The sequence below is a fragment of the Argopecten irradians genome, chromosome 1 (assembly GCF_041381155.1).
Source record: "Argopecten irradians isolate NY chromosome 1, Ai_NY, whole genome shotgun sequence".
Classification (NCBI taxonomy): domain Eukaryota; kingdom Metazoa; phylum Mollusca; class Bivalvia; order Pectinida; family Pectinidae; genus Argopecten; species Argopecten irradians.
In genome coordinates, this window is record NC_091134.1 from 23,873,694 (window position 1) to 23,898,415 (window position 24,722).

Here is a 24,722-nt window from a genome sequence, read left to right on the forward strand (position 1 = left end):
TACGGTATATGACATCTTGCTTTTTCACAGTATATTCAAGTGGTACTCTCACGAAAGGTAACAGCTACACGATGACTTGCCCTGCTACATTTGATATATATACACAGTCGGCTTATTACGGACGATCCAGTAGTTACTCGGACTGCCAAGACACATCGGCTCTCTCCCGTGTAATGTCCGCGTGTGATGGCAGCGTGTCGTGCACTGTCACCTTTAGCGATTCCCTGTTCTCTGGATACACCAGCTCCAACTGCGACGACTGTATACTCAGCTCTTCCTGCACTAGTTCCTACATAAGTGGCTACGCTACGTTTAAATGTGGTCGTAAGTGCGAGCTTATAATGCTATATTTTAATTTGATTAAGTTATTTCTTATAATATATATATATATACAGATGTTAATTTAGAAAATAAAAAAATTGTAAATTCATGAAATCTAACGAATGTTTGCCTTTCCTGATGACATATTGGTTAAAAAGCCTACCAGTTAAGAGATAACCATATGTTTGCGATCATGTCTAAAAATCCATTACGCTTGTCAATGTTTCTGAGCTTACTCTACTGACTTGTGGACCACGACAGGGGATGGAGGTGTGAGTACTTGGCAGCCCTGGTCACTCTGCTCTGTGACATGTGGTGGGGGCACTCGGACCAGAAGTCGCACCTGTGATAATCCATTGCCGATAGATCCCGGTACAGGCTGTTCGGAGACTCTCGACGACAGTAAAGATTGTTTTACCAACGCATGCCCAAGTAAATATCCCAATGTCTTCTTGATAATAAAGATATCACAGAACATGTGCCCGACTGAATTAAGATATATTACGATATGAAAGTATTAAATAGTAAACACGTTTGTGATGAAAGACAAAAAGATTAGCAAAACGACAAATAATTAATAAGCAAGAATATATTACAATGTTTAAAAACAAAAGACATTCTAAAAGTATATAATTAAAACACCCCGTCCTACAGTTTGAAGATATGACTTCTATCTAATATGTCAGATATTCGGTATAACTTGGTACATGTATATGGTGTCATGAATGTTTGTGATTGATGCACTTGAATAATTAATATTTACTTTTGATAATTGAAGAAAATATAAAAGCAATACCTTAGGAAATATGCACGGTTGGTATCAATATTTGAGCAATAATGTGAAAGATTCAAAAGCCGTTCTCCGTTTGTCAAACCATCCACAGCTTGTGGGGAACATGCATCTGGGTACAGGGATTTCCAACCAGCAAATATGACGTCATATAACGATTCATCTACTGGTACGTAAAATAATGAAATATAATGACATTATTGCGATTGTTTTATTGATATCTTCACAGTCAAAAGTGTTAAAAACGTAACATATAATTAAATACTATTCACATGGCCAGAAATACTACTTCTGTAATTCTATATATGTTTTATTCTGTAATGAAGGAGTTGCTTTTTTGTTAACCAATACCTGGTGGGAGATTATCTGTTGTGAGGTGTTGGAAGCTATCGAATTCATGCCATTGCATGAGGGAACCATAACGTTTATTGTATGGAGGAGTTCCGGCGGCTCGTACACTGTGGTTTCGACAGCATCCTACGCCGTAACAGGTGAGTCACCAGACATTATATTTCCGAAAAAAACCAAAGCTATGGTCAGCGTATTCTATTTAGTGGAACGTCACGGTTATTGCGGTACGAACCTTACGTTGCAGTAAACGGAACGCGACATTCCACTGGAAGGATCCAGTTTGTGTCTGACACATCTTTTTGATGGTTCCCAGTTGGAATTACAATGGCGACTTGAAAAAGATTTCAGTTCAGTTTCTTAGAACGGGATTAATTTTCCTCATTTCTCATATTGCATAGTTGTCTTCCCTTACGGTCAGGTATTGATTGTGACGTCATGTTTGTACGAGCATAGAGCGTAACGTCAAACTTTTCAGAGAAAATGGCGTTGGCTTGGCTCACTAAATAATGACGTCACAATTGATACCTACCCGCAAGGGAGGTAGCTCTGTAATATGTAACAAATGGAAGAAATGGCATGATGTTACACATTATTATAACCGTTTCATTTCCTGTTCCTAATACGTACCACAAATGTGGGAATTGCAGATGTTTTGTAGGATTTTTTTTAGGTACAAATAATTACATACAAAATAATTGATTTCCTTTCCTCAATCCGTAATTTGAATAAAACCCTCCAATAAAATTATCCTGATAAATGATTCAGAAATGGTCGAAACATGCTGTGTGGTATCTAATTCAAAGTGTTTCCAGTCGGTATGCAAACGAATTGTTAACCTTTGCTGTATAACGGCTGAAACCGTAATGAGGAAGAAAACACATAATTTTACCTTTTTCTTACCATTTATGTTTTGCGACCAAATAATGCAAATGATTACCAGTCCCCTGATGATCTATCCTAAAATGTATCATTGACTGTATACATGGTTCTATTATATGCTTAAAACAGACCGAAAGTATAACTAAAATATCAAACGTTCATTATAAACTATCTTACGGGGATCATTAATTGTACACAACAGAATTAGGATTGGGAATAGACCATGGTTTTTGGTCCATGTTGTTTTGTACTTATAATAAGTATTCATAATGAGAACACAGGTTTTTTTAATACATGCTCCGTACAGGATTATTTGTCACGACACAACTATATTAAGAAATGGCGGGCCTTACATAAATGTCGTTAAACACTTTTTTGGTAGTAGTGTTTTGTCTGCCGCTGTTGGTCATCGTATAAAATGTATATCGAATATTGCATTCGGTTTCGATCAAAATAGTAGGTAAACATCCCGCTTACATGGTGGCTAGACTACTATTTCCGAATAAGTTAAATTCAATTAATCATGGCTTATTAAGATATTTCTACCCTTCATTGAAATAACTATTTACAGTGAGGTATTTTGGTTTTAGCTGAAGAGGCCAATGGGACGATGGCAGTGAATTACACATTTCCCCTGGGGGAGCGGATGAATACCCATACTGGTGACAATGTGGGATGGTAATAGTAATAATTATGGTGTAACAAGCTAGCTTTCACATTTCATGGACTTTCATTAAAAGTGAACAAATAAAAAAAATAAGAATTAAAAGTTTGCGATTGTGACAATATCAAAAGTATATCATTTACACAATTACTATTTTGTCAAGTATTTAATCATTGCATCCATGTCAAAATAAAATAATAAAATTATGATCTTTGTGAAATTGGCTATATGGTATTTAATTTACATTAGGAGGATTTGTAGTAGTAATATAATTAGATTCTATTCTGGTGTTTAACATTTTTAAACACTCAATATTTGTTGAAGATATTTCAAACTACGAGTACATTAAATTGAGGAACATACCAAGCGGTTTTCTAAATGAAATACTTTATTGAATTTTCATATACCATTTTAACGAGAAAAATGGAAAACTAAAACAAACATCGCATAACAATATTACGTTTATCTGCTAGTTTATAGGGTATCCATATTTATGAAGAGAATTATATACTGACTCCCAGACCGAATTAAATTCCTTCTGAAAGGTATACTTCTGGACCCAATATGATACCATTTATTACCTGCACGGGTGAGGAAGCGTGTCCAAATGCAACCAAGAAAGCACCGTTTGCGTCAGAACCCGCTGCTGGGGATTCGTTTGCCTGGGGCTCCCATGGAAGCGTGGAAACCTTAACAGACAGGGCTTACGCCATCAAATTTTACACGAACCAAAGTAAGTCTATGCTAATTCTCAATCATCATGGGTTTAATAGAAATACAAACTGTTAAACAGCTGCAAACTTTGTGAATCCGCATAACAACATTTGTAAACAAAATTTATTTTATAATCCTATGAAGTTAAAAAATAGTTACGTCGATGCTTATAATAATTTTGTTTTTCAAATTACTTGATAACGTGAAAAACGTTTAAATGTATGATTCCATTGATTTTTCATTGGATTATGTATTCTAAATTTTTTATACTGATTTTTTTTCGAAAATTATTTCTGAGACATCCCCTAGTTTTGACATTGTCGTATCCAAGGAAGTGACAGCCATTTTTCTTTTGCTCTGCTTAGTAGCCTTCACTGGCCAACCCCTGTATAAAGCACGGGACTTGGCACACGTTCGTTATTCTAAACATATCTTTTCTCAGATTCACATGCCCCGATATTGCAATTAACAATGTAAAAATGAAACAAAAACTTACAGAACACTTCAATATACACAAGGTTTTACACGTATATCGACACGTACACGTGTGTCCTTGATAGTGTTGTCGCTCGTTCGGGACAGGTACGTAGTGACGTGACCATGGTCATTTGATTGCATCGAGTACGATGATATACGTGGAGATATTTGGACGAATTTTTGCTTGGATTTCTATTCACTTGAATTGAAATTTGATTTAGAAAAACATCTTAATGACAGCTTAAAGGAATTGATATGTTTTCTTGCTAAAACAAGCCCCATACAGTTTTACAGGTATGGGCTTTGTTTATCTCTTTGTAGGTGATACACAGAGGACTCTTTGATGTATATGTATATGACACTTGTCGATTCACCTGCTTTATATAGGGGTCGCTGAGCGCATCGGAATGTAAAACAAAAATTGGCTGCCCTCGACAGGGGGATTACTCATAAACGATTCTTGAAATACAAATAAACTTATTTTTTAAAATCAATTTAATAATTTTAATTTGCATGGTCAGCTATAAGAATATTTTAAATGTTTAACTTTCATATTATTTGAATGCCAGGAGTCATTTTTCGTTGCAGGGGAGAATGTCGCGTTGTTTAAATTCATCATGTTTATAATATCTTTATAATTAGACATTTTAGCTACATGCTCGGTTTATTGTCTGAATTTACATGTCATGTCCCTGTGTTATGTAATGTCCTGTACATGTAAATATATATGTAAGTTGATGTGATGTGTATGTGAGACGAGCAATTAGATTGGTTGAGAGTGTCACATTGCCCTTGCATAACCCTGTCCTTGCACGTGCACGTCCACCCTTGTGGAAGCGTGTCCACACATTACAAGGATAACTAGACACGAATATATATCTACATCTTGTGCTTTAGCGAAAAGTCTGTGCTTTGAGGCCACATTGCTAAGAGGTAAGCTTATCTAATGTATAACTATTAAAATAAAGTATTTTATTGTTCATTATATAATACAATTAGTAAGCTTCAGTTTTCTATTACAACTTTTTAAATAACTTAAGTAATTTTTAAATAACTAATAATATCACATTGCTGGTCCGTCTGGCTATTTCATACGGCCATATCATAAATAACGTAAGGCACATGTGTAATAACACTATTGTGACGTCACAGGTAGTTTTGACGTTATAATCTTTATATGACGTCGCATGATTGTCTCAGTAGACGGAAAAGTCACATCCGAGCCGGATTTTTTTACAAAATTAAAATGTTTCACTTATATTTCTATTAATAAAAGTTATGTGATAAATAGAATCTTTCATACGTGACTATGTAATATGAAATTTATCAAACTCGTTAAATAATTTGATATGCTACTCGCCAATTATTGAACTCGTTTGATTAATTTCATATCACATTCAAGTAAGATCCTCTATTTCCCTGAATTTAATAATGTGAATATGAATTGCATGTGGTCAGTAAGGTTAGTGTTATACATAGGGTCAAGGGATCGTAAACTAAATGTAATGTGTGATATATAACCATGAAACTGAAAAAAAGATTTATTACAGATATATAATAAATAAAAACCAGTATATAATTAATACTTTTCAGTATAAATTTGTAGTATATAATAGCCAGTATATTTATGTGTCTCTATATATTGTCAGGTTTTGTTACTTTTTATTTCAGGGTGATCTGTCTCCGTTTTGTTTATAAAGAGATTGTCTACTGTACACAGGTCTATACCAGAATAAATCTACAATATTACCATAACTTGTGAAAATTAGTATATGCATTTATGTAACAAACTTAATATGTGTTTGTTATTATTAATATGGCTCATTCAAATTATATTATATTCTACAGATTTTTTATATTTAATTAACATTATTATGAACGTTTTGCCTACCAATGTTTACTATTCCTATTTTCTTATTTATTCCTAGTTTTATTTTGTTTGCTTTAGATACAGCACCATACGTAAATCAAACGGAATTTTCAGCGTTCGTTAAGGATCATGAACCGATAGGTACACATGCTATAGACTATAGCATATATACCGATGAAATAGGTGACCCACTCACTCATTCTATAAGCCACCCACAGGACTTCTTCGAACTTAACGCAACTTACGATCCAAGTAAGAGAGCAGTTTTATCTTTTTTATCTCGTTTTTTCATCCATTTGCGTATAACTCTACTTGAACATGGAGGGCATGGCTAGTACCATTGAATTAAGATTTTAAAATGAATCTGAGGTCGGCCTATGTGTGAGACAGGTAATACTGGTCTAACATCAACATTACTTCACTGTCATCTAACTACCTCGAGCACCCTTAAGTCTTAGAGTGGAAAACGAACCAACCAGAAATAAACATAATATACTAGTCACGATGAAATCTTAGATATCGGAATCATTGACAATGTCAATTTCTGACTGAATGTGCGCTGCTTTGAATATTCACCTTCATCAACATTGGACCATTCACCATTATAGTGTTAACTTCATATTTCATTCTAACTGAAATAGTCAGCATCAATACACAAGTCCGTGTTGTGACATTGATGGAGATATGATGGTTTCATATGAACACAATGATTCATTAAGCATTTCGCATACACAGTTCTCTTGTACAGGTCTATTGTTCTCTAGCTAGTGTTGTCGTGACATCAATAAATATAGAGATTGCTTCATCATCCAACGTCATGTTATGAATTTATTTAGCAAACGTCATCTAAACCTCTTGTCTACCGTCAGATCTTCACTAGTGAAAACATATGTATTATAAAATGGAAGGATGTTTTTTAATATTGTTTTCTCACTTTAATTACCCGTAGTCTCGATTGCATGATTTGTTTCAAATAAACAAATGTCTTTGTAATTATTGCTCACTGATTTAACTTCTCGCTATTTAAGCACGATTGTTCCTGCAAGTAAAGCGGAAATTGCCGAAAGATTACAATGTTTATACTATTCAATTGACGTCACGAGATACCTGTAGTATATCGACTACTACAACTTACACCATTACAACATATAATGCGGTGAGTCTCTCTTATCTGTTACAATATTTACCAACTTTACTTATACATCGGAATCAGTTACATTGCGTTACTTAAGAACATGCATTGTGGGTGTTTTCGGTGGCATACTTCAAGGCAATAACACATAAAAATCAAGAGTAAACCTCAGTCTTACACAACATAAAAAGAACATTTACACAGTCTCTTTTAATGACCCTTGCTGTTAATAGGTCGTTCAATCTAACAAACCAGGTGTTTAAAATGAAATACAGTTACAATTAACAGTGTTATACCACAAAACATACAGTGATAATTACCAGTGTAATACATCAAAACTTTCAGTTACAATTAGCAGTGTAATACCACAATACATACAGTTACAATTAGCAGTGTAATACCACAATACATACAGTAACAATTAGCAGTATAATACCACAATACATACATTTACAATTAGCAGTGGAATACCACAATACATACATTTACAATTAGCAGTGTAATACCACAATACATACATTTACAATTAGCAGTATAATACCACAATACAAACAGTGACAATTAGCAGTGTAAAACCACAAAACTTTCAGTTACAATTAGCAGTGTAATACCACAATACATACAGTTACAACTAGCAGTGTAATACCACAAAACTTTCAGTTACAATTAGCATTGGAATACCACAATACATACAGTAACAATTAGCAGTGGAATTCCACAATACATACAGTAACAATTAGCAGTGGAATACCACAATACATACCGTAACAATTTGCAGTGGAATACCACAATACATACAGTAACAATTAGCAGTGGAATACCACAATACATACCGTAACAATTAGCAGTGTAATACCACAAACGTTTCAGTTACAATTAGCAGTGTAAAACCACAAAACATACATTTACAATTAGCAGTGTAATACCACAATACATACAGTTACAATTAGCAGTGTAATACCACAAAACATACATTTACAATTAGCAGTGTAATACCACAAAACTTACAGTTACAATTACCAGTGTAATACCACATTACATACAGTTACAATTAGCAGTGTAATACCACAATACACACAGTAACAATTAGCAGTGTAATACCACATTACATACAGTTACAATTAGCAGTGAAATACCACAATACATACAGTTGCAATAGGCAGTGTAAAACCATAATACATACAGTTACAGTGAGCAGTGTAAAACCACAATACATACAGTAACAATAGGCAGTGTAAAACCACATTGCATACAGTTACAATTAGCAGTATAATACCATAATACCTACAGTTACAATTAACAGTGTGATACCTCAATACATACAGTAAAAATGAGCAGTGTAATACCACTATAGATAGTTACAATTAGCAGTGTAATACAACAATACGTAACATAATATTTAATCATTTAAAACGGTTTTTTTTTGTTTAGAAAATAAAGGACTGAACCATACGCAATATTTCATTTGAAATAAAGTTAACAAGCGAATGCAATTAGCTTTGAAAAAAATTTAAATTTAAAAATATTTGAAGCAATTTATAAGCATTTTAATTATTATGATACAATGATATAGTTTTCCCTTTTATCTATTTTATTCATGTCATATCACAAATTTAAGTAACATAAACTGCTATATTTTCAGCCTCCTGTATACCTAAATCTGCCGACGGAGCTAACGCTTGCTGAGGATGTTTCAGACCAACGCCTAATATGGCAAATAGATGTTTACGATCCGTCTGACAACGACTCTATCTGTTGTACACTGGCAAAAGTGGAGCCCGCTTCTTTCAACTTCGAGATGATTTTTACCAACGACTGTAAGTTTGTACAGTTTATATACTGCACATCATCTCATTTTCGCGTTGCGATTTCTTTTTGCGTTTTCATGCCTAGTGATATTTTCTTGACGATTTTATTTCGTAGTTTGTATTGTACGTGTACTCAGATTATTTTCGCGGCTAAAGGTTTTCACGGATTCAAACCGCCTACGTAATACGCGAAATTTACTCGCACACTAAAATTAGTTGACTTACATAACGGTCGATAATTGAACAGTCATTTGTTAGATTTAGAAAACTGATACTTTGAAACTTTTATGTTATAAGCAATCTTTTTTTAATTTTTTTTTTGTCATTTTCGATAATTAACTTTCTTGGTTAAAACAAGTTTTTATTCAAAATGTTACTTTATTTTGTTATGATTTAAGTGTTATCTTACTGACCGATAACCCGTGACCCCTTGAATATGTAATCACTTTAGCTGAATTACCTTAAATAAAGATTACAAAAAGTCGTTGACATTTTGTCATCGCTTATCTAAATCTTTTAGAAGTAAGCCTTTGAAGTGACAAATGAATCACTGTTTGTCCACTCAACTGGAAGAAGTGTGTGCCTACGTACTGTCAGACATAGACACGTGAGTTTGTTGAGGGTTATACCTCCATATATCCGGCTCGCTGAATATGAATAAAAGACGTCTGTTTTGATGTTGATATCTATTCGGTATACCTATGGCTGTACTTCTAACAATATAGTTGCTCACAGGAAAGGAATTAGATATGATGTTATATTTCAACCGATATGTTTCAACGTTTGAGTTGGGTTTGAGCGTATATTTGCATTCATATTTTTATATTCCTTACTTAGATCATCTCTTGTACAAGTATATTTCAATTGAAATATTTAATAATAAGCTTTGTTTAATTACCAAATATCTTAGTCAACTAGAAGTACTGTTTACAAAAGTTATTTTAGCTACGACTTATTTTTTGTTTTGCTGAAAGACAACTCTTCTAAAATTGATTAAAATACAAAATGATTTGTACCTGTTGGTTACTTCTATTGCATGCTATCTTAGAGGTATAAAAAAACTTGCGCAACATAAAAAACCAAACACAAAAATCAAATCAATGATGTTAGCAAGTTAAGAAACTTTGTAAACCATTTTAATATACAAAATTTAATTTTCAGGTACATTTAGGGTTTGATGATCCAGTGCGATATTTCTCTTTAATAAGAATGATGACAACAATATTATGTTTATGGTAGTAATGCAAAATGTTCCTGACCGCTATTGTATTAAGACTCACATGTCCGTTCTTTGTTAACAACATACAACACATTCCTTACCGCTAGTGTATTAAGACTCATATGTCCGTTCTTTGTTACAGCAAACAAAATATATTTCTGACCGCTACTGTATTTAGACTCATATGTCTGTTCTTTGTTAAAAACATACAATATATTCCTGACCACTAGTGTATTTAGACTCACATGTCCGTTCTTTGTTACAGCTTACAACATATTCCTGACCACTAGTGTATTTAGACTCATATGTCCGTTCTTTGTTAACAGCATACAAAATATTCCTGACCGCTAGTGTATTAAGACTCATATGTCCATTCTTTTTTATAGCTTACAACATATTCCTGACCGCTAGTGTATTTAGACTGATATGTCCGTTCTTTGTTACAGCATACAACATTTTCCTGACCGCTAGTGTTGCCTTTGACTATAAAGAGATAAGCGATTTCTATAAGTTAAGGGTATGTTGTTCTGATGAGACCGGTACATCAATGAGCTTCATCGACATCGACATTACTAACGTCGTTGCTGAGACCGCATACGTTCCACCAAGTAAGTTGATATTACAGGAGTATATAACATATTTATTACATCTGCACTTATATATACCAAAACATATGTGGATGTTTTTTTTTAAAAAAGGTCATTTAAAAATACCATGCATATACGTAGTTCCTTCTATTTGAAATTTTAAAAAATAACACCGGATTGCTTGCATTTTCATGGTTAATCAAATACCATTGATGTTGATTTTCAAAACTGGATCGATTCAATATATGGCATTCTTGCCAATAGCACAACATAGTAGTCTGCACATATCGTTTGATTAATGAAAAGTGTCAAATTTAATTAAGAGGGTATACTTGTTTCCATTGGTTACCTTCCATATCATGTGATTAAATCAATGTTATATACAGTAAACCAGTACATTAATATTGGGATTTTATTGGCGTTGAAATGCCTAACGGCTTTGTGTAGTCATTTGTTTTCACGATAAAATACCTTATGTTCATAACATTGAAAAATTAAAAAAAAACATGTAGTAAACAATCACCCGTTAGAAATGCCAGGGCACGTGTTAATCGGGTAGCTTAAAGTTTCTCAGAAGATACCTTTAAATGCTGGTTTTTATTACCCATCACGATATGTTTAGCGATCAGTATTTGTATCAACTAATAGTTGTTTTTTTGCCTTTGTCATTTTGCAGCATGGTTCTTCCTCGCTCTCGTATGCAGCCTAATTCCAATCATGATTACCTTTGTTATTGCCTGTTTTGTTCTCTTCTTTACCATGTTCTGTAATCCGGAATTGAATTACATCATCGTGTATGACGATTAACTGTTTTTTTCTGAATTTATGAGACTTTCAAAGGAATTGCAAGCCAGAGATATTTCTGAGATATTTTTTCAGCTAGTCAACATTTTGTGTGTATTGGTACAAGTGTGTTGTGATGTCTTGTACTGAAGATGTATATCGTTTCACAAGTGTAAAATGGTGAGGAACATCATTTGAATGGTCAAGAAACCTATTTCACCCTGGTTAATATGTAAACAATAAAGGATTCAACAGTGTATCTTTCTGTAATGTATTCGACATCGTCCGTGTTTTTATTACGGACATCACGACATTGAAATGTGTTGTTTACATTGGTGTTTTACAACGATATTGTGATACTCTGAAGATTAAAGCTACCCAACTTTCTCGACGGAATGAAGAGACATAACTAGAATTATGATTTATACGTGCTTATAATCTTACAAAATAAAAACTGCATTCATTATCTGTGTTTCTGAACAATAATTCAGACATTCAGAAGTTTTTTTTCATATTGGTACATGCGGATACCAAAAATGCATTTCACAATTGTTTTAGTTTCTTCTTTGCAATTAATTAATATCGTAATTGATTTACGTTGATGTATAGAGGTATGACAATTCAAAATGTATTAATCTACGCTATATCATATTGCTTTCCTTTTTTAGAACCCTTGTTAATTTTTTCATTGAAATCATAATGTATATTGAATCGTTCACCTAATTCAAGATACATTTGTTAATGTATAGGTATATAATAATCGTTAACTTTATCATTGTCTTTCATTACATGCTCGCTTTATTAATTTAATTGCATTTGTTCCCATTAGCAGATGCACTGCAAATATCTAAGTAGTATTCCATACATATTTTATTCCGTTGTATGGTGGAATAGATTGATATCAGTTTGAATTATATTTAAAGGGACAATTCAGTAGATTAAAATTTGCACATATTTCAGAAACAAACCAGTTTGATAGAAATTAGAGTAGTTGACTGTACTTAGATATGCCAGAAAAGCCAAATGCAGTGAAATGTATGAAATGTTCAAACTCGCTTACTGTCCTCCATTATACATAGCTATATATAGTGATCGGATGTCTTGAACCTGGATCCTGGGCCTTGCAAGTGTAGAACATATGTTTTGTCTAGAACTACTTAAATCGCTCTAACAGTAATGTGTTTACCTTATTAGATGCATGTTCTTGTCTAAAAATAATTTCATCAACTCCTCAGTGGTTATGTATTGCATTTGTTGAACATTCGTGACTTTGGCTCGGGTATGGGTACAGCGTAAATGTTGTATCTGCTTAATCATATTGATCAACGATTTGGAATTTGAACGGTATCAATAAAAAAACTTAACAATGATATATTTGTAAATGTTTCTTGTCATATGTTTCAAAGGGAATGGAGAACAATACATTTATGTCATATTTTGCTTCGTGGTTATGTTACAGAATTAGGTTCACTGAATTGTCCCTTTAATACAAGATAAATACTGTATAGCTAATAATTATCGCGGCTACAACGTGAAATTAAATTTTTGCTATTTTAGTATTTGGTGTTTTTAGTATGGGGATTTACATATTTCATTTATTTCTCAATTCTCCGCGAAACAACTTTTCGCGACCAATGCATTATCCCATGAAACCGCAAATATATCAACCCACATAAATAAATGTTTGTATGGTAATTTTGTAATGCGACCTTATAGATAAATTAATCTAACACTGCATTAATATGTACAGTCTATATGGAATCATACTTGAGAAATACTTAAAGACTATATGACCAGTAAATAAATCTTTCAGTGCATAAGATATGTCAGTTTGATGAATAACATGCGCTACATGTGAAATACTACCGTTTAAATAGTTGAATGCCAAAGAACATGGTATTGTGGTGGAGAGATAATGCGAGCATAGTACGATTGTACTATTGTTGTCGGACTCGGGTATCAGAAACGGATATCTAAGTACGTCATGGTAGTACACGGATAGAGTCAAGTGACATGTGTCCCGAAATCATTCCTATAACAAACGGTATCTATACTCGACATCTCTTGGTGTCCTTGTGACGTATGTTAAGACATTGCTATTTATCGATATAAGAATAATATAAAAGTCACTTTTTTAAATTAGATTTTAAAATTAAAGGCAGTTACACAAAGAAGTTATATTTGGTTTGATTAGTGTAACGTCCTATTAACATCCAATGTCATTTAAGAATGTGCCAGGTTTAGATGATGGAGGAAAGCCTGAGTACCCCGAAACAACCCACCGATCAGTGGTCAGTACATGAACTTGGCAACTGGAGTTTTAGCAGTCTATGTTAATTGCATTAAACAATGTACATTACTAAAATGTGTTATATTGTATTCGTTTGTTATAGATTATAATGATGAAGGCCAACTCTGAAATATTGATGAACTCTTAGTATATGTTTGATAAATTTAACTTCATGATGGATACAAATAGCAAAATGTTACAAGAGTATGTGTCTATGACTGTCATTTGCAATTTTCAATTATGCTGATTTTTATATATATTTGTTTCATTTTGATATATGTTTTTTCATATGTTGTATCATGAATATTGAAATGATTATGATAATGCATTAAGTTATGAATATGAAATACTAATATTAAATTCAATGATGAGTTAATCTTGCTCAGTCGTCATTCTACATCTTGTGTATAAATAACTTTATATATCTAAATATTGCTTATACTTTGTCACATTGATGTTTGTTGTTTCACAAATGCAATAAAATTGTGTAAATTATGACAATTCGTAATACGTTCTGATTTTAACACTTTACTTATACGGGTGCGTATGTACCCTACTATCATATGAGGCCCTCTATAATACCTCTTCATTCACCCGGTTCACTGACTCAGATTGATCATAAATAGACAGACAGAGCGAAGACATATCCTGGTCAACATGCTTACAACATTATATGTTTAAACACAAGAAAATAATATGATATTACATCCATTTCTTGCTCTCAAATTTAAATGTTCAATATTATACTAAAAACGTGACATCTTATTTCTTCACTGCATTCCAACAACAGCCTATTTACACACTTTTGTATAGTACACTAAGCTTGTTATAGTTTCTTATACAGTTTCAGAACTTATATAGACATTTGATCACATGATACAATTACATCTCCTGTTACAAGGGTTGGTTAGTAGAACTGGAAAATGGGATATACGTTTTTCATTGAAAATCTCGGATTTATATCGCAGTAACAGACATGATGAAGATATTGACGATAATTGTGATATTGCTCAGAAGCTTTAATGATATTGGAGGTAAGTTGATGGTTTTATTCTATCAACATAACAACAATTGGTATGGTTCCTATACAGACGAAGATATGATTCTTTACATTATGTTTGTCACCTAAAAACATTGCACGAATCGTAATATCATGTCCAAATCAATTTTTGAAAATCGAAAAGAACAAAAGATTCAATTTTTTGCTTATTTAAAACATCTTAAAAGATGGAACAAGAGGATTGAACAACGGCATGCAATAAAAAATAAAGCTTTTACTTTCACTGCATGAAAACAGTCCCATTTCCTTAGTTTATAATCGCCAGATTGAAGAACAAGAACAAGAATGATAAGATACATTATTTCTTCTCCTTCGTCTGCACAAAATTGGTAATTTAAGCCGATATCTTCCGAGAAAAGTATTTCTTAATTACCTTCTTCATGTCACATCTATTTCACATCGATTGATGAGTGCAAATAACTTTTTCGACGTGTCCTCAAAGGATTGATGTTTAATTGTTTTCACATATTTCCAGTTTTATATAGGTGTTGGTGGTTTGTTTAATTTAAATTCAGGATTTAGTAATCTTTTCTCAATATCATTAAACAATCAAAAAGAGGAAATTAATGCATGCCAATTCCAAAATACTATTATATAATGTCTTTTTTTATTAAATATTTTGCATTCCGTCTCATGTTTAACAAATGCCGTTTATTTTGACTCTATGGCTGTTATTGATTTAATAATACTCATGTTCTGGCATTTTTTTAAAATGTGGACTAATTGATTATTTCTAAGTAATTAGGGAATTAAGAGGAGTGTCAAGTTTTAAAATTGTGTCACGAGAGTGGAATAAAAGAGTGGATTTGTTCTCTTCGTACATACATTAATCAACAATTATAAACAGCTGACAGTTTATTTACACGTTTATACAGAAAAAACAGAGATAACCTTTCACTACTGTGACCGTTTAGCACACAGGTTTCTAGCAATAGGTGGTGTATGTCCAGTGCCTGCTTTAATGTGCTTCCACCAGGCTGGGATTGCACGTGCAAGGACAGGGTCATGCACGGTCAATGTGACACACTCAACCAATCCATTCACTCACCCCTCATACGTCATCATAACAACTTACATACACATAGATTTACATGTACATGACATTGTATGACACAGGGACATGTAAATTCAGACAATACACAGCGCATGTAGTTTTAACACATAATTTGATACATGTTATATTTATGGTGAATTTAAACACCGCAACAATTGTATCATTTAAATGAAACGCAGTGATGTTTCGAATATATATATACCGATGAGTTTCAACTTAAAAAAATAACTCTGACTGAAATCATAAACACTTAGTCAAAAAGTAGATCACAGCATTCAATTTTTGCAATTGTGCGTATCTTAAGTTTACATTCAAACAGAACTCATAATATACTTTGTACGATTTCCTTTATCATACAATATATTTGATAAGATGTATATTGTATGAAAAGGAAAACATTATATAATGTTTACAATGAAAACTAATGAAACTGATTAAGTCCTTTCACTTCTTTTCCCATTGAAGATGCTTGTTCATACGCTGACCTCTGACCGGCGCGATAATACATTTTGAGCTTGTTTATAGTGTTACACTGTACCTAGGTTTACACCGCTTAAGTTTTGAATGAACTTTCTGCGATAAGGTCTTTAGTAATATCGTTGAACATTAAGTAACACAGACAGAAATTCTTGATAAAGTGATATTATAAATTATACAGATAATTTAGAAGAATACACGTGCTATGATGAAACGCTAACTGAGGCTCAAGCCCTCGGGAAATGCTTATCAAATGCAACGCAGTGAGGTTCACCAGAACACGCTCAAATTATAAGCTGACGGAGTTCATTGTCATTATAGGTCTACGCCCATTTGATATGATTCCATGAATATTAAAACCCACGACAATAAAGAGTCGTTGAAAATCGTCAACATACTTAATCCATTCAAAATTGTAATTCCAAAAACTTTTATTGACAATGAAGTCATCACATTTAAGAATAATATGCGACTAAATTCCACATTTAACATATTTTATTGAACTCCGAAACGATCATGTTATTGACATGCATTGCATACATGTACCATAGACAAGGCGTTTCACACCAGGTTTTTGTTTAAAAAAGTATTGAAATGTCAGCTGCAAATAATTACCAGACGGAAATACAACATTTGGTTTCATTCTACAATTATTGGAATTTTGGAGTTTTAAAAGGTTTGATTATGTATAGATACCAACTGTCTAGTATTTGCACCAATTGTCTTTTTCTTCGAAACCGGACCCCCGCTAACTCGAGAAACAAGATAACATATTATCAACATACAAACGAATTCAAGGATCTGCTCTGGTAATAAGTCATTTTTTATGACTAACTTTTTCTTCTATAGATTTTTGGAAATTGGCGTTCATACCAAAGTTAAAAATGGAGTAAAAATGTAATGATGGTGTGCTTGATTTTGAGCTTTTGCAAATAAAAGATAGCTATTTGACGTTAATTGCGATTTTAACGGAATTTCAATTTATGACCATATACGTAACAATCTAAAGCAATATTTTCGAAATCAATTTTCTGATAAGTATGAATATTCACAAAATTGACAAAACTAATATCTTTATTTAGAAAATAATAATATCATGCAGTTCACCCATTCTCTCTGCTCAGAAAAGCAGTTTATGTTACCCCAACCACCTAAATTTCAAAGATGAAATTACCTCGTTTTTCCGATTTCTGACTGATTCAACGGCTCACTTGATAATGTCTAACTTTTCCTAAAGCTTAGCAGTTGAAATGAAATAAACGTTGCTTTCTTTAAAATCAGCACAAAAATAGGGGATCAATGTGCCTGATTTGTCTCTTTGCAAATTGTGTTTTTTTTCCACCATTTTTTTTTGCTAAAAAATCAAATTCCATATTCTCACTAAAATGTTAAAACAAAAGACCAATAAACTTCACACATAAATACTTAAAATTGTCATCTAGGTGAACCTAAAAACGACTTACATCAAAAACAACTTGATTTATGGAAGGATTTTCATTGTTTGTTGTTTACTGGTGTGTAAACTGCATTTTTGAAAAGGTATTTAAAATAACGCGCGTTAGCTCGTTCACGAATATTGTGAAATATCTGTACAAAAAATGCAGTTTATACAATAGTAAATAACAAACAATAACAATCATTCCTTATATTTACATTTCGAGCGACCATTTCGTTAAAATTTAAGTTTTCAATAAATTAAAATGTTTTTTTTCCCATTGTTATACGATTGTTGGAGCAGCCGGTCAATTGATGGAATCCCGGAACAGCTGGCTTCAATTTGGCAGAAAATGTTGTCAAATTCAGGAAGTACACAAAATATAGTTCCACATTAACTTTTTCCATCGCATTTATGCAATAGCTGTTAAATGTTTTATTTGCTTATGTGTAATTTCAGATTAACATTACATTCATACAAGCAGTGTATTGAACATTTGTCTTGCAGATACAATAGGTCTAATTGGATGTGCATTCACACTACATGCACGGCAACCACTGCGTTTACGCAAGTGTAAACGATTTCGCAGTTGGTAAGGTTAAATAGCAAATATACAAATACAAACTTTAATTTTCCTTTTGCAACATATGGACCAAGAAAACTTGATATCCTCCATTATCGTCTAAAAACCGAGCAAGTTCCCTAAAGCATGACCTTTTTAGAGCAAATCTTACCGATTCTGCATATTGTCAGTGTGGACATCCCTATGAGGATAGCTATCACTTCTTTATTGTTTGCCCTCTGTATGCCAATCATCGAGCAATTCTCAACACTGAGTTATCGTGGTACGAAGGCGCCGTTAACATTGATATTCTATGCAAAGGTGATCTTAACATTTCAATCATCAATAACATGAAAATTGCAAAAGCTGTACAGCAATTCCTGGTAAGAACGGGTAGATTCGATTGATCGACTCTCTCTCTCTCTCTCACTTTCTATCTCTCTCTCTCTGTCACACACACTCTCTCTCTTCCCCCCCTCTCTCTTTCGCTCTCTTACTTATTTCCTATATCATTACAAGTTGTCAGGATTTTTTTTTTCCATTTTTCATCGCTTGTTTTATATATTATAATGGTATCACACGAATACTAAGAGTACAAATCAATTTCTTAACCCGATGAATGGGATTAATCCCTATATTTCTCCCTCTCTCTTACTAAATAAATGTTCTTTGTGTTTTATGTGAATTCATACTATTTTGTTCCATGTAATCACGTGACTATTCATTTATGTATGTTTATATTTTCTATATTTCAGGAGAAGTCACATATAAGTTGGAAAAACTTAATGACTTATCCTTTCGTCATTTTATGTCAATAAAATATGTTTAAACTATATAGCAAAGAGAAAGCGGAAATGTAAATATATATCTATAAATGTTGCACACATGCGATTTAGGTGAAAGTGTAAGAAATGTAAGAAATGTGCTGTTTCAAAATAGCCACTAAACTGGTCATTTCTTAAATTTTGTGTATGCAATATTCTATAAACAATTGAAGTGGTTTATTTTACATATTTTGTATATGGCAACTTGCTACAAACAGAGACAATTATGTTTTGAAAATCATAAAAACAATTTTATTAATATTGAAACGATTCTTCAACGAGACTGGAACCTCACCAGAGCAGATCTGAACACCTACATCGCTCAATATAATTATCATTGTCAAACTTTCACAACAAATACAGTCGTAATTAATTTAGAACATGGCTCGGCCAGATCCGGGTTTAAGAAGTACACACAGATTAAATACATTACTAAATAAAACATTTCATAGATGATAGGTTATTGTAAACAACGATAGCAAACGTCTTGTCCTAGTAACTGTATTTTAGCATTATAGATACAATTTTTGATTCCCTGTCTATGTCTGGAATAAAATGTAAGGTTCATATAAATGTTATTTATTTAATTTCTATTAAAGTTGGTGAAACTATTCCGATGAAGTCTTGATCTGAAATGAAAATCAGATCTAATTTTCACATGTTTTGGTAAATTTATTTGTCAGTAGGAGTAGGTCTCATTACGCAATGTGCCTGAAAGCCGGTATCACCACACACTATTATGTTGTGCTTCGCCTGATATCCTTATTTTGTTTCACATTGTTAAATTACCGAATTCAATCTTGGTTTTCTTTTAACATTGTTTTTTTTAAATAATATTTTTAATCATATCTGTATGGGCTTTTGTATTTATTCGGAATACATTTGTAATTATGTAATTAAAATGTTTCGTAGTAATTATATAATTTCTTTTTTCACTACTTGATTCATTTGTTTTTCTATTTTTAGGTCAACAGCTTACAACACTACAGGGCCGTAAGTATTTTTCTTATTTTGATTAGTGTCCTTTCATAAGAATAAAAAAACAGCATAGATACATTATCTACGGGTTTTAAATGATTATCCGCAGTTTATCTTAAAAGAAACACTTAAAGACAATTTGCTTTTTCAGTTTATCTACCGTATAGAAACAATTTAAATGAAATTCTTGTCAATGAATTGTGAAGACTCTAGGAATACCTGATCAATGAAAGGGAGGTAACTGCTTTTTTAATCACATATTGAAATTTGTGCCGCAATTCAAAGAAAACGGTACCTAAATGATATCATATAAGTAGATTCTTTGTATGGATAATTTCATCGCTGTCTCTTTAGTTATTAGAAGTCGGGAATTTCTACGCGAAGTTCACACAATAAAGTGGATCAAGGGTAAATACTCTTCATATACATAGATAAAATAGTGCATACGTTAAATATGTTACACCACCGACAGAGCATAAACGATGGTCATCATTGTAACAATACTATAATTGGTGACTAATCATTTTCATATGTATATATGCCTAATTAACACAAAAATAACATAAAATAATTTATTTTGCTTTTTGTGCATGCGCTATCTGAACTTCATTCCATATAGGACATAGTGCGAGGGATTTTTTTCGGATGCAATTAATTATTATCAATATTTTTATCTTTTCGTAAAATTAAAAGCTCAAATTTTTCAGTGAAAGTACACATGTAATGGTATAAAGTAAGTCATTGAAGAAAAATCCGAAATCGTCTGCATCTGTTTTTGATAGAGAAAAAATACCATTTGTCAGCGGTGGAGCATCTTTAAGATATGCTCATATATCGGAAACAAACTAGTTCTAATGGAAGTTAGATTAGTTGTTTTACTGTGATATGCCAGAAAAGCCATATATGGTGAAACGTGTGTGAAATTTTCAAACTCGCTCGCTGTTTGCCATTACACATTGTGGTCGGAAGTCGTGTATGCCGAAACCTGGACCTTGCTAGTGGAGTAAAGCAACTTTTGTCTAGAAATACTATTGTCTGAAATTGCTCTTACAGTAGTGGACTTATTAGGTTCATGCTCCTGTCTAAAACACATTTTCATAAAATCCTCGTATTTGTTGGTTTGTATAAAATGTATTTAACTTATGTGACTTTGGCTCGGGTGTTGGTATCGTATGCATATTGCACCTGCTGAATCGTATTACTATACCATTTGGAATTTCAACGTTTTCAATTAAGATAATTAACGATGCCGTAAAATTTGTCAATATTTCTTGTATTATGTTTCATAGGAATTTAGAAAAATACATTTATGCCATATTTTGCTTCGTGGTTATGCAACAAAATTAGCCTCACTGAATTGTCCTTTTAAAAGATAAACATTTCTCCGAATCTTGACGCCATTATTACAATCTTCACCCATGCCCTTTATGAAGATATCCTATCATTTCAAATGATTTTCATGACTGTTGTTTTGTATTTCAAAAGAAAATTGGAGGGTGGCAATATGTTTTCTAAACAAAAGAATTACAAAAATGAAAAGTATTTTTTGACGATTTATGACTCAATCAACGTTTGTTTAGTCCTTTACAATGATATAAGTAAACACATGTCACAATCAGAGATATACCTTATGTTTGACCTGTGTATGCAAACATTCCCGGGTTAATTGTAAGGAACTTCTAACTTCTCGACACTTTTCTCTTTGGCAGCCTGGCGCATGTTGTTCAAAGTCCATACACATGACTATATGGGGTCCTACGCCAGTGCCGCCTCCTTTTTGATAGATACGACAGGCTCCGAAAGTGACTCCATCGCCACTAAGAGAGACCTTTATGGTTCAGGGACACGCTACAGGTCGGCCCTGCTGGATGACTGGGGTACCATTTCTGCGGTGAGTAATCCAGTATTCATTTTTGTTCATTTCAAAACGAGAACACTAAAGAGAAATCATTGTACTTAATTACTTCGTTCCATCATTGCATTGCCGTGTCATCTCTCTTTCGGGAAAGTATCGATTATTTGTGGACGCCATACGTTGTATTTCTGAAAAATAATGACGCTTTAGTCACAATAATATTATATAACAGTCAATACCTTCAAAGTAACTACAATATGCAAATGCAGTCTATGAAAGACATGCTCTTCCGTTTAGGTTCGCTTGTCGATGTGGGATGCAAATGAAGAGGTCGCTTACTTCGTCTTCGGGGCCTCAGGGAAAACAAAGTCAACATGGATGGACTGCAACAATCTATTGGATTCTAGTTATACAGATATCTTCACAGAGACGATTACAACCTGTACAATCTCGTACGTATTGATATACTATTTCCCCATTATTCATAGCTCTAATTATGTTCTGGCTGGGAAAAAAATAAGCCACGCACTGTTTCATATGCTGTAATAAACAATTAATAGTCCTAAGGACGGATACCGAATATATGAGAATCTTACATGACTTTTTTTTATTTTCATGGAAAGTTAAACTAATTCAATACCTTGCCATGCCATGAACCTATGAGCGAGTGGCATAATAAAGTATCTAACGAGTGTAAGATTCTATTCAGCACATAACTATCATTTATGGATATATGTAGTCAAATCTTTCAATGTGCTCTCTCCATAAGAGAGCTGAAAGCAAGAGTGACGTTTTCGTCTACAGAAAAAATAGTGCGACACCATATTTGGATGATTATGCCCTCAATACCTGAAGCGTGGCATAAGTGTATTGCAATATTGATGACATGGTAATAAAGCTGACCGGACAAGTTATAAAATATGACTGGACACTAATGAAAATGTCTTTAAGATGATACATTTGTAACTTGGATATTAACAATACACTGTAACTGTGTTTGAGGAGGGAACAGAAATATTAAAGGATGTTAACATATATTCGAAATAAACTCATCTTTTTATTACGTTGGCTGATAAGACATATCAATGCTTTTAAAACAAAGCCTCTAAATTCAAACCCTTTCATTTTAATATATAAAATGAAGAAATTGTAATACTTTTATAATTTTAATTGATAAAAGATAGTATCATGAAATTGATGTATTGACTTTATAATGCAGAAACAGTGGTAGAAATTTTATCATACAAAGAGGATACGGTGGCTGTAACAATGACAACGGATGGTTCATTGTCAAGGATACCGACTCTACGGATGGTTGTGACTGGGACTACAACTACGCATACACCACTCTTCTGTATGCCCCTGGGACGACATACACAGTTTGGGATAGTAAGTGTTTAATGTTTTTTTTTAACTTTTGGATTTGTTTTTGGAGTCAGTGTTACAAGGAAATTTGACATACTGTTTAGTAATTGAAACAAATGAAAATATCCATCTCGCTATACATATTTTAGATTAATTTCACAAAAGTCGGAGATATGTTTTGACTCACTATTTCACTATTTTTCTTGTATCCACATTGAAGAGTTCTGGCCATACTGTCATGTTTTTATTTGTATAGAAAATATTTATCCAATGAAATATAACAATAAATATAATGATACATAAACCTCACCCGGGAAAAATAATGGAGAAAAGAATTTTGGTTTTGAAACAGGTATAATTGTTAATAGAGACTGGTATTACACACGTATACATGTAAGTACTTGTATTCAACAAAAATAATGATTGTTTGATAACAGATATCTTCAGATAAAAAAAATGAGTTTCTTTTATTTTATTTTCTAGGTAGCAAGAATTACGCTGATGCTTTTACTATTTCCGTAATGGGTATGTAGCAACAGCGAACACTTATTTAATTATTGTTGTATTATGTCAAATAGTATAACATGTTGCTTGTGTTGTTCTATAGGGTGCAGTGGGAATATAGTCTAGTAGTAGTTTGACGTTCTCATGGGCACTATTAAGTATTCCTGAAAATTTGCTTTGACCAACACTATGATAGTATACCTTAACGTGATAGTACTATAAAATAGCATATCCCCCACTATTTCGAAAACATATCACACTCTCCCTAATCACTTACTCGCTCATCACATGGCCACATTGCATACAAAAGGTTCTTAATTCATCTTATCTGCACATAAAGACGTTAATCAACTAATTTCAAATAACAACTATACATTATCATGATGTCATTTCAGACTGGTACATGGTATTTAAGGGAATCCAGGGGGTAACACCAAGTGCAGGGTCCCTCCAGGATTCATGGGAGGGTGATACGGCGGAAAATGACGGAGTAAGCGCCGCGAGGACACTTACCGCTGCTCCCAGCAGTCACTATAAAAATGGCGTGTCTGAAATCTGGGAAGATGATTTTACAATAATTGAAACAGTAAGTATCAATTGATAAAAAATCATATGGTAAAATCCAGAAAAAATCCTAATAAGTGTATATATGTGCATAAAATACGCTTTGGACACGCAAAAACAAGTAGAATGAAACCGTCCACTATATTAAATGTAGATATT

The 24,722-nt window shown here is 32.9% G+C and overlaps 2 protein-coding genes across 3 annotated transcripts in view; both read left to right on the top strand.

Moving 5' to 3' along the window:
• The window catches only part of LOC138321534 (uncharacterized), a 30,034-nt gene extending 15,662 nt beyond the window's left edge, over window positions 1-14,372 (top strand). Inside the window, exons 17-27 of one of the 2 annotated variants that reach the window (XM_069265286.1) lie at window positions 31-324; window positions 583-753; window positions 1,206-1,280; window positions 1,438-1,602; window positions 2,932-3,019; window positions 3,551-3,738; window positions 6,145-6,318; window positions 7,095-7,222; window positions 8,841-9,015; window positions 10,672-10,833; window positions 11,489-14,372. In XM_069265286.1, the coding sequence (XP_069121387.1) occupies window positions 31-324; window positions 583-753; window positions 1,206-1,280; window positions 1,438-1,602; window positions 2,932-3,019; window positions 3,551-3,738; window positions 6,145-6,318; window positions 7,095-7,222; window positions 8,841-9,015; window positions 10,672-10,833; window positions 11,489-11,619 (1,751 nt within the window). In that variant the 3' untranslated portion in view covers window positions 11,620-14,372. Of the gene's footprint in view, window positions 1-30; window positions 325-582; window positions 754-1,205; window positions 1,281-1,437; window positions 1,603-2,931; window positions 3,020-3,550; window positions 5,917-6,144; window positions 6,319-7,094; window positions 7,223-8,840; window positions 9,016-10,671; window positions 10,834-11,488 lie in introns of those variants that run through there. The other variant, XR_011208341.1, reaches the window with a different exon arrangement.
• A 398-nt stretch (window positions 14,373-14,770) lies between these two features.
• Window positions 14,771-24,722, top strand: part of LOC138321548 (uncharacterized) — a 31,065-nt gene continuing 21,113 nt past the window's right edge. Inside the window, exons 1-7 of the mRNA XM_069265298.1 lie at window positions 14,771-14,919; window positions 20,264-20,290; window positions 21,985-22,166; window positions 22,428-22,582; window positions 23,350-23,519; window positions 23,979-24,020; window positions 24,395-24,585. Of these exons, the coding sequence (XP_069121399.1) occupies window positions 14,862-14,919; window positions 20,264-20,290; window positions 21,985-22,166; window positions 22,428-22,582; window positions 23,350-23,519; window positions 23,979-24,020; window positions 24,395-24,585 (825 nt within the window). The 5' untranslated portion in view covers window positions 14,771-14,861. The remainder of the gene's footprint in view (window positions 14,920-20,263; window positions 20,291-21,984; window positions 22,167-22,427; window positions 22,583-23,349; window positions 23,520-23,978; window positions 24,021-24,394; window positions 24,586-24,722) is intronic.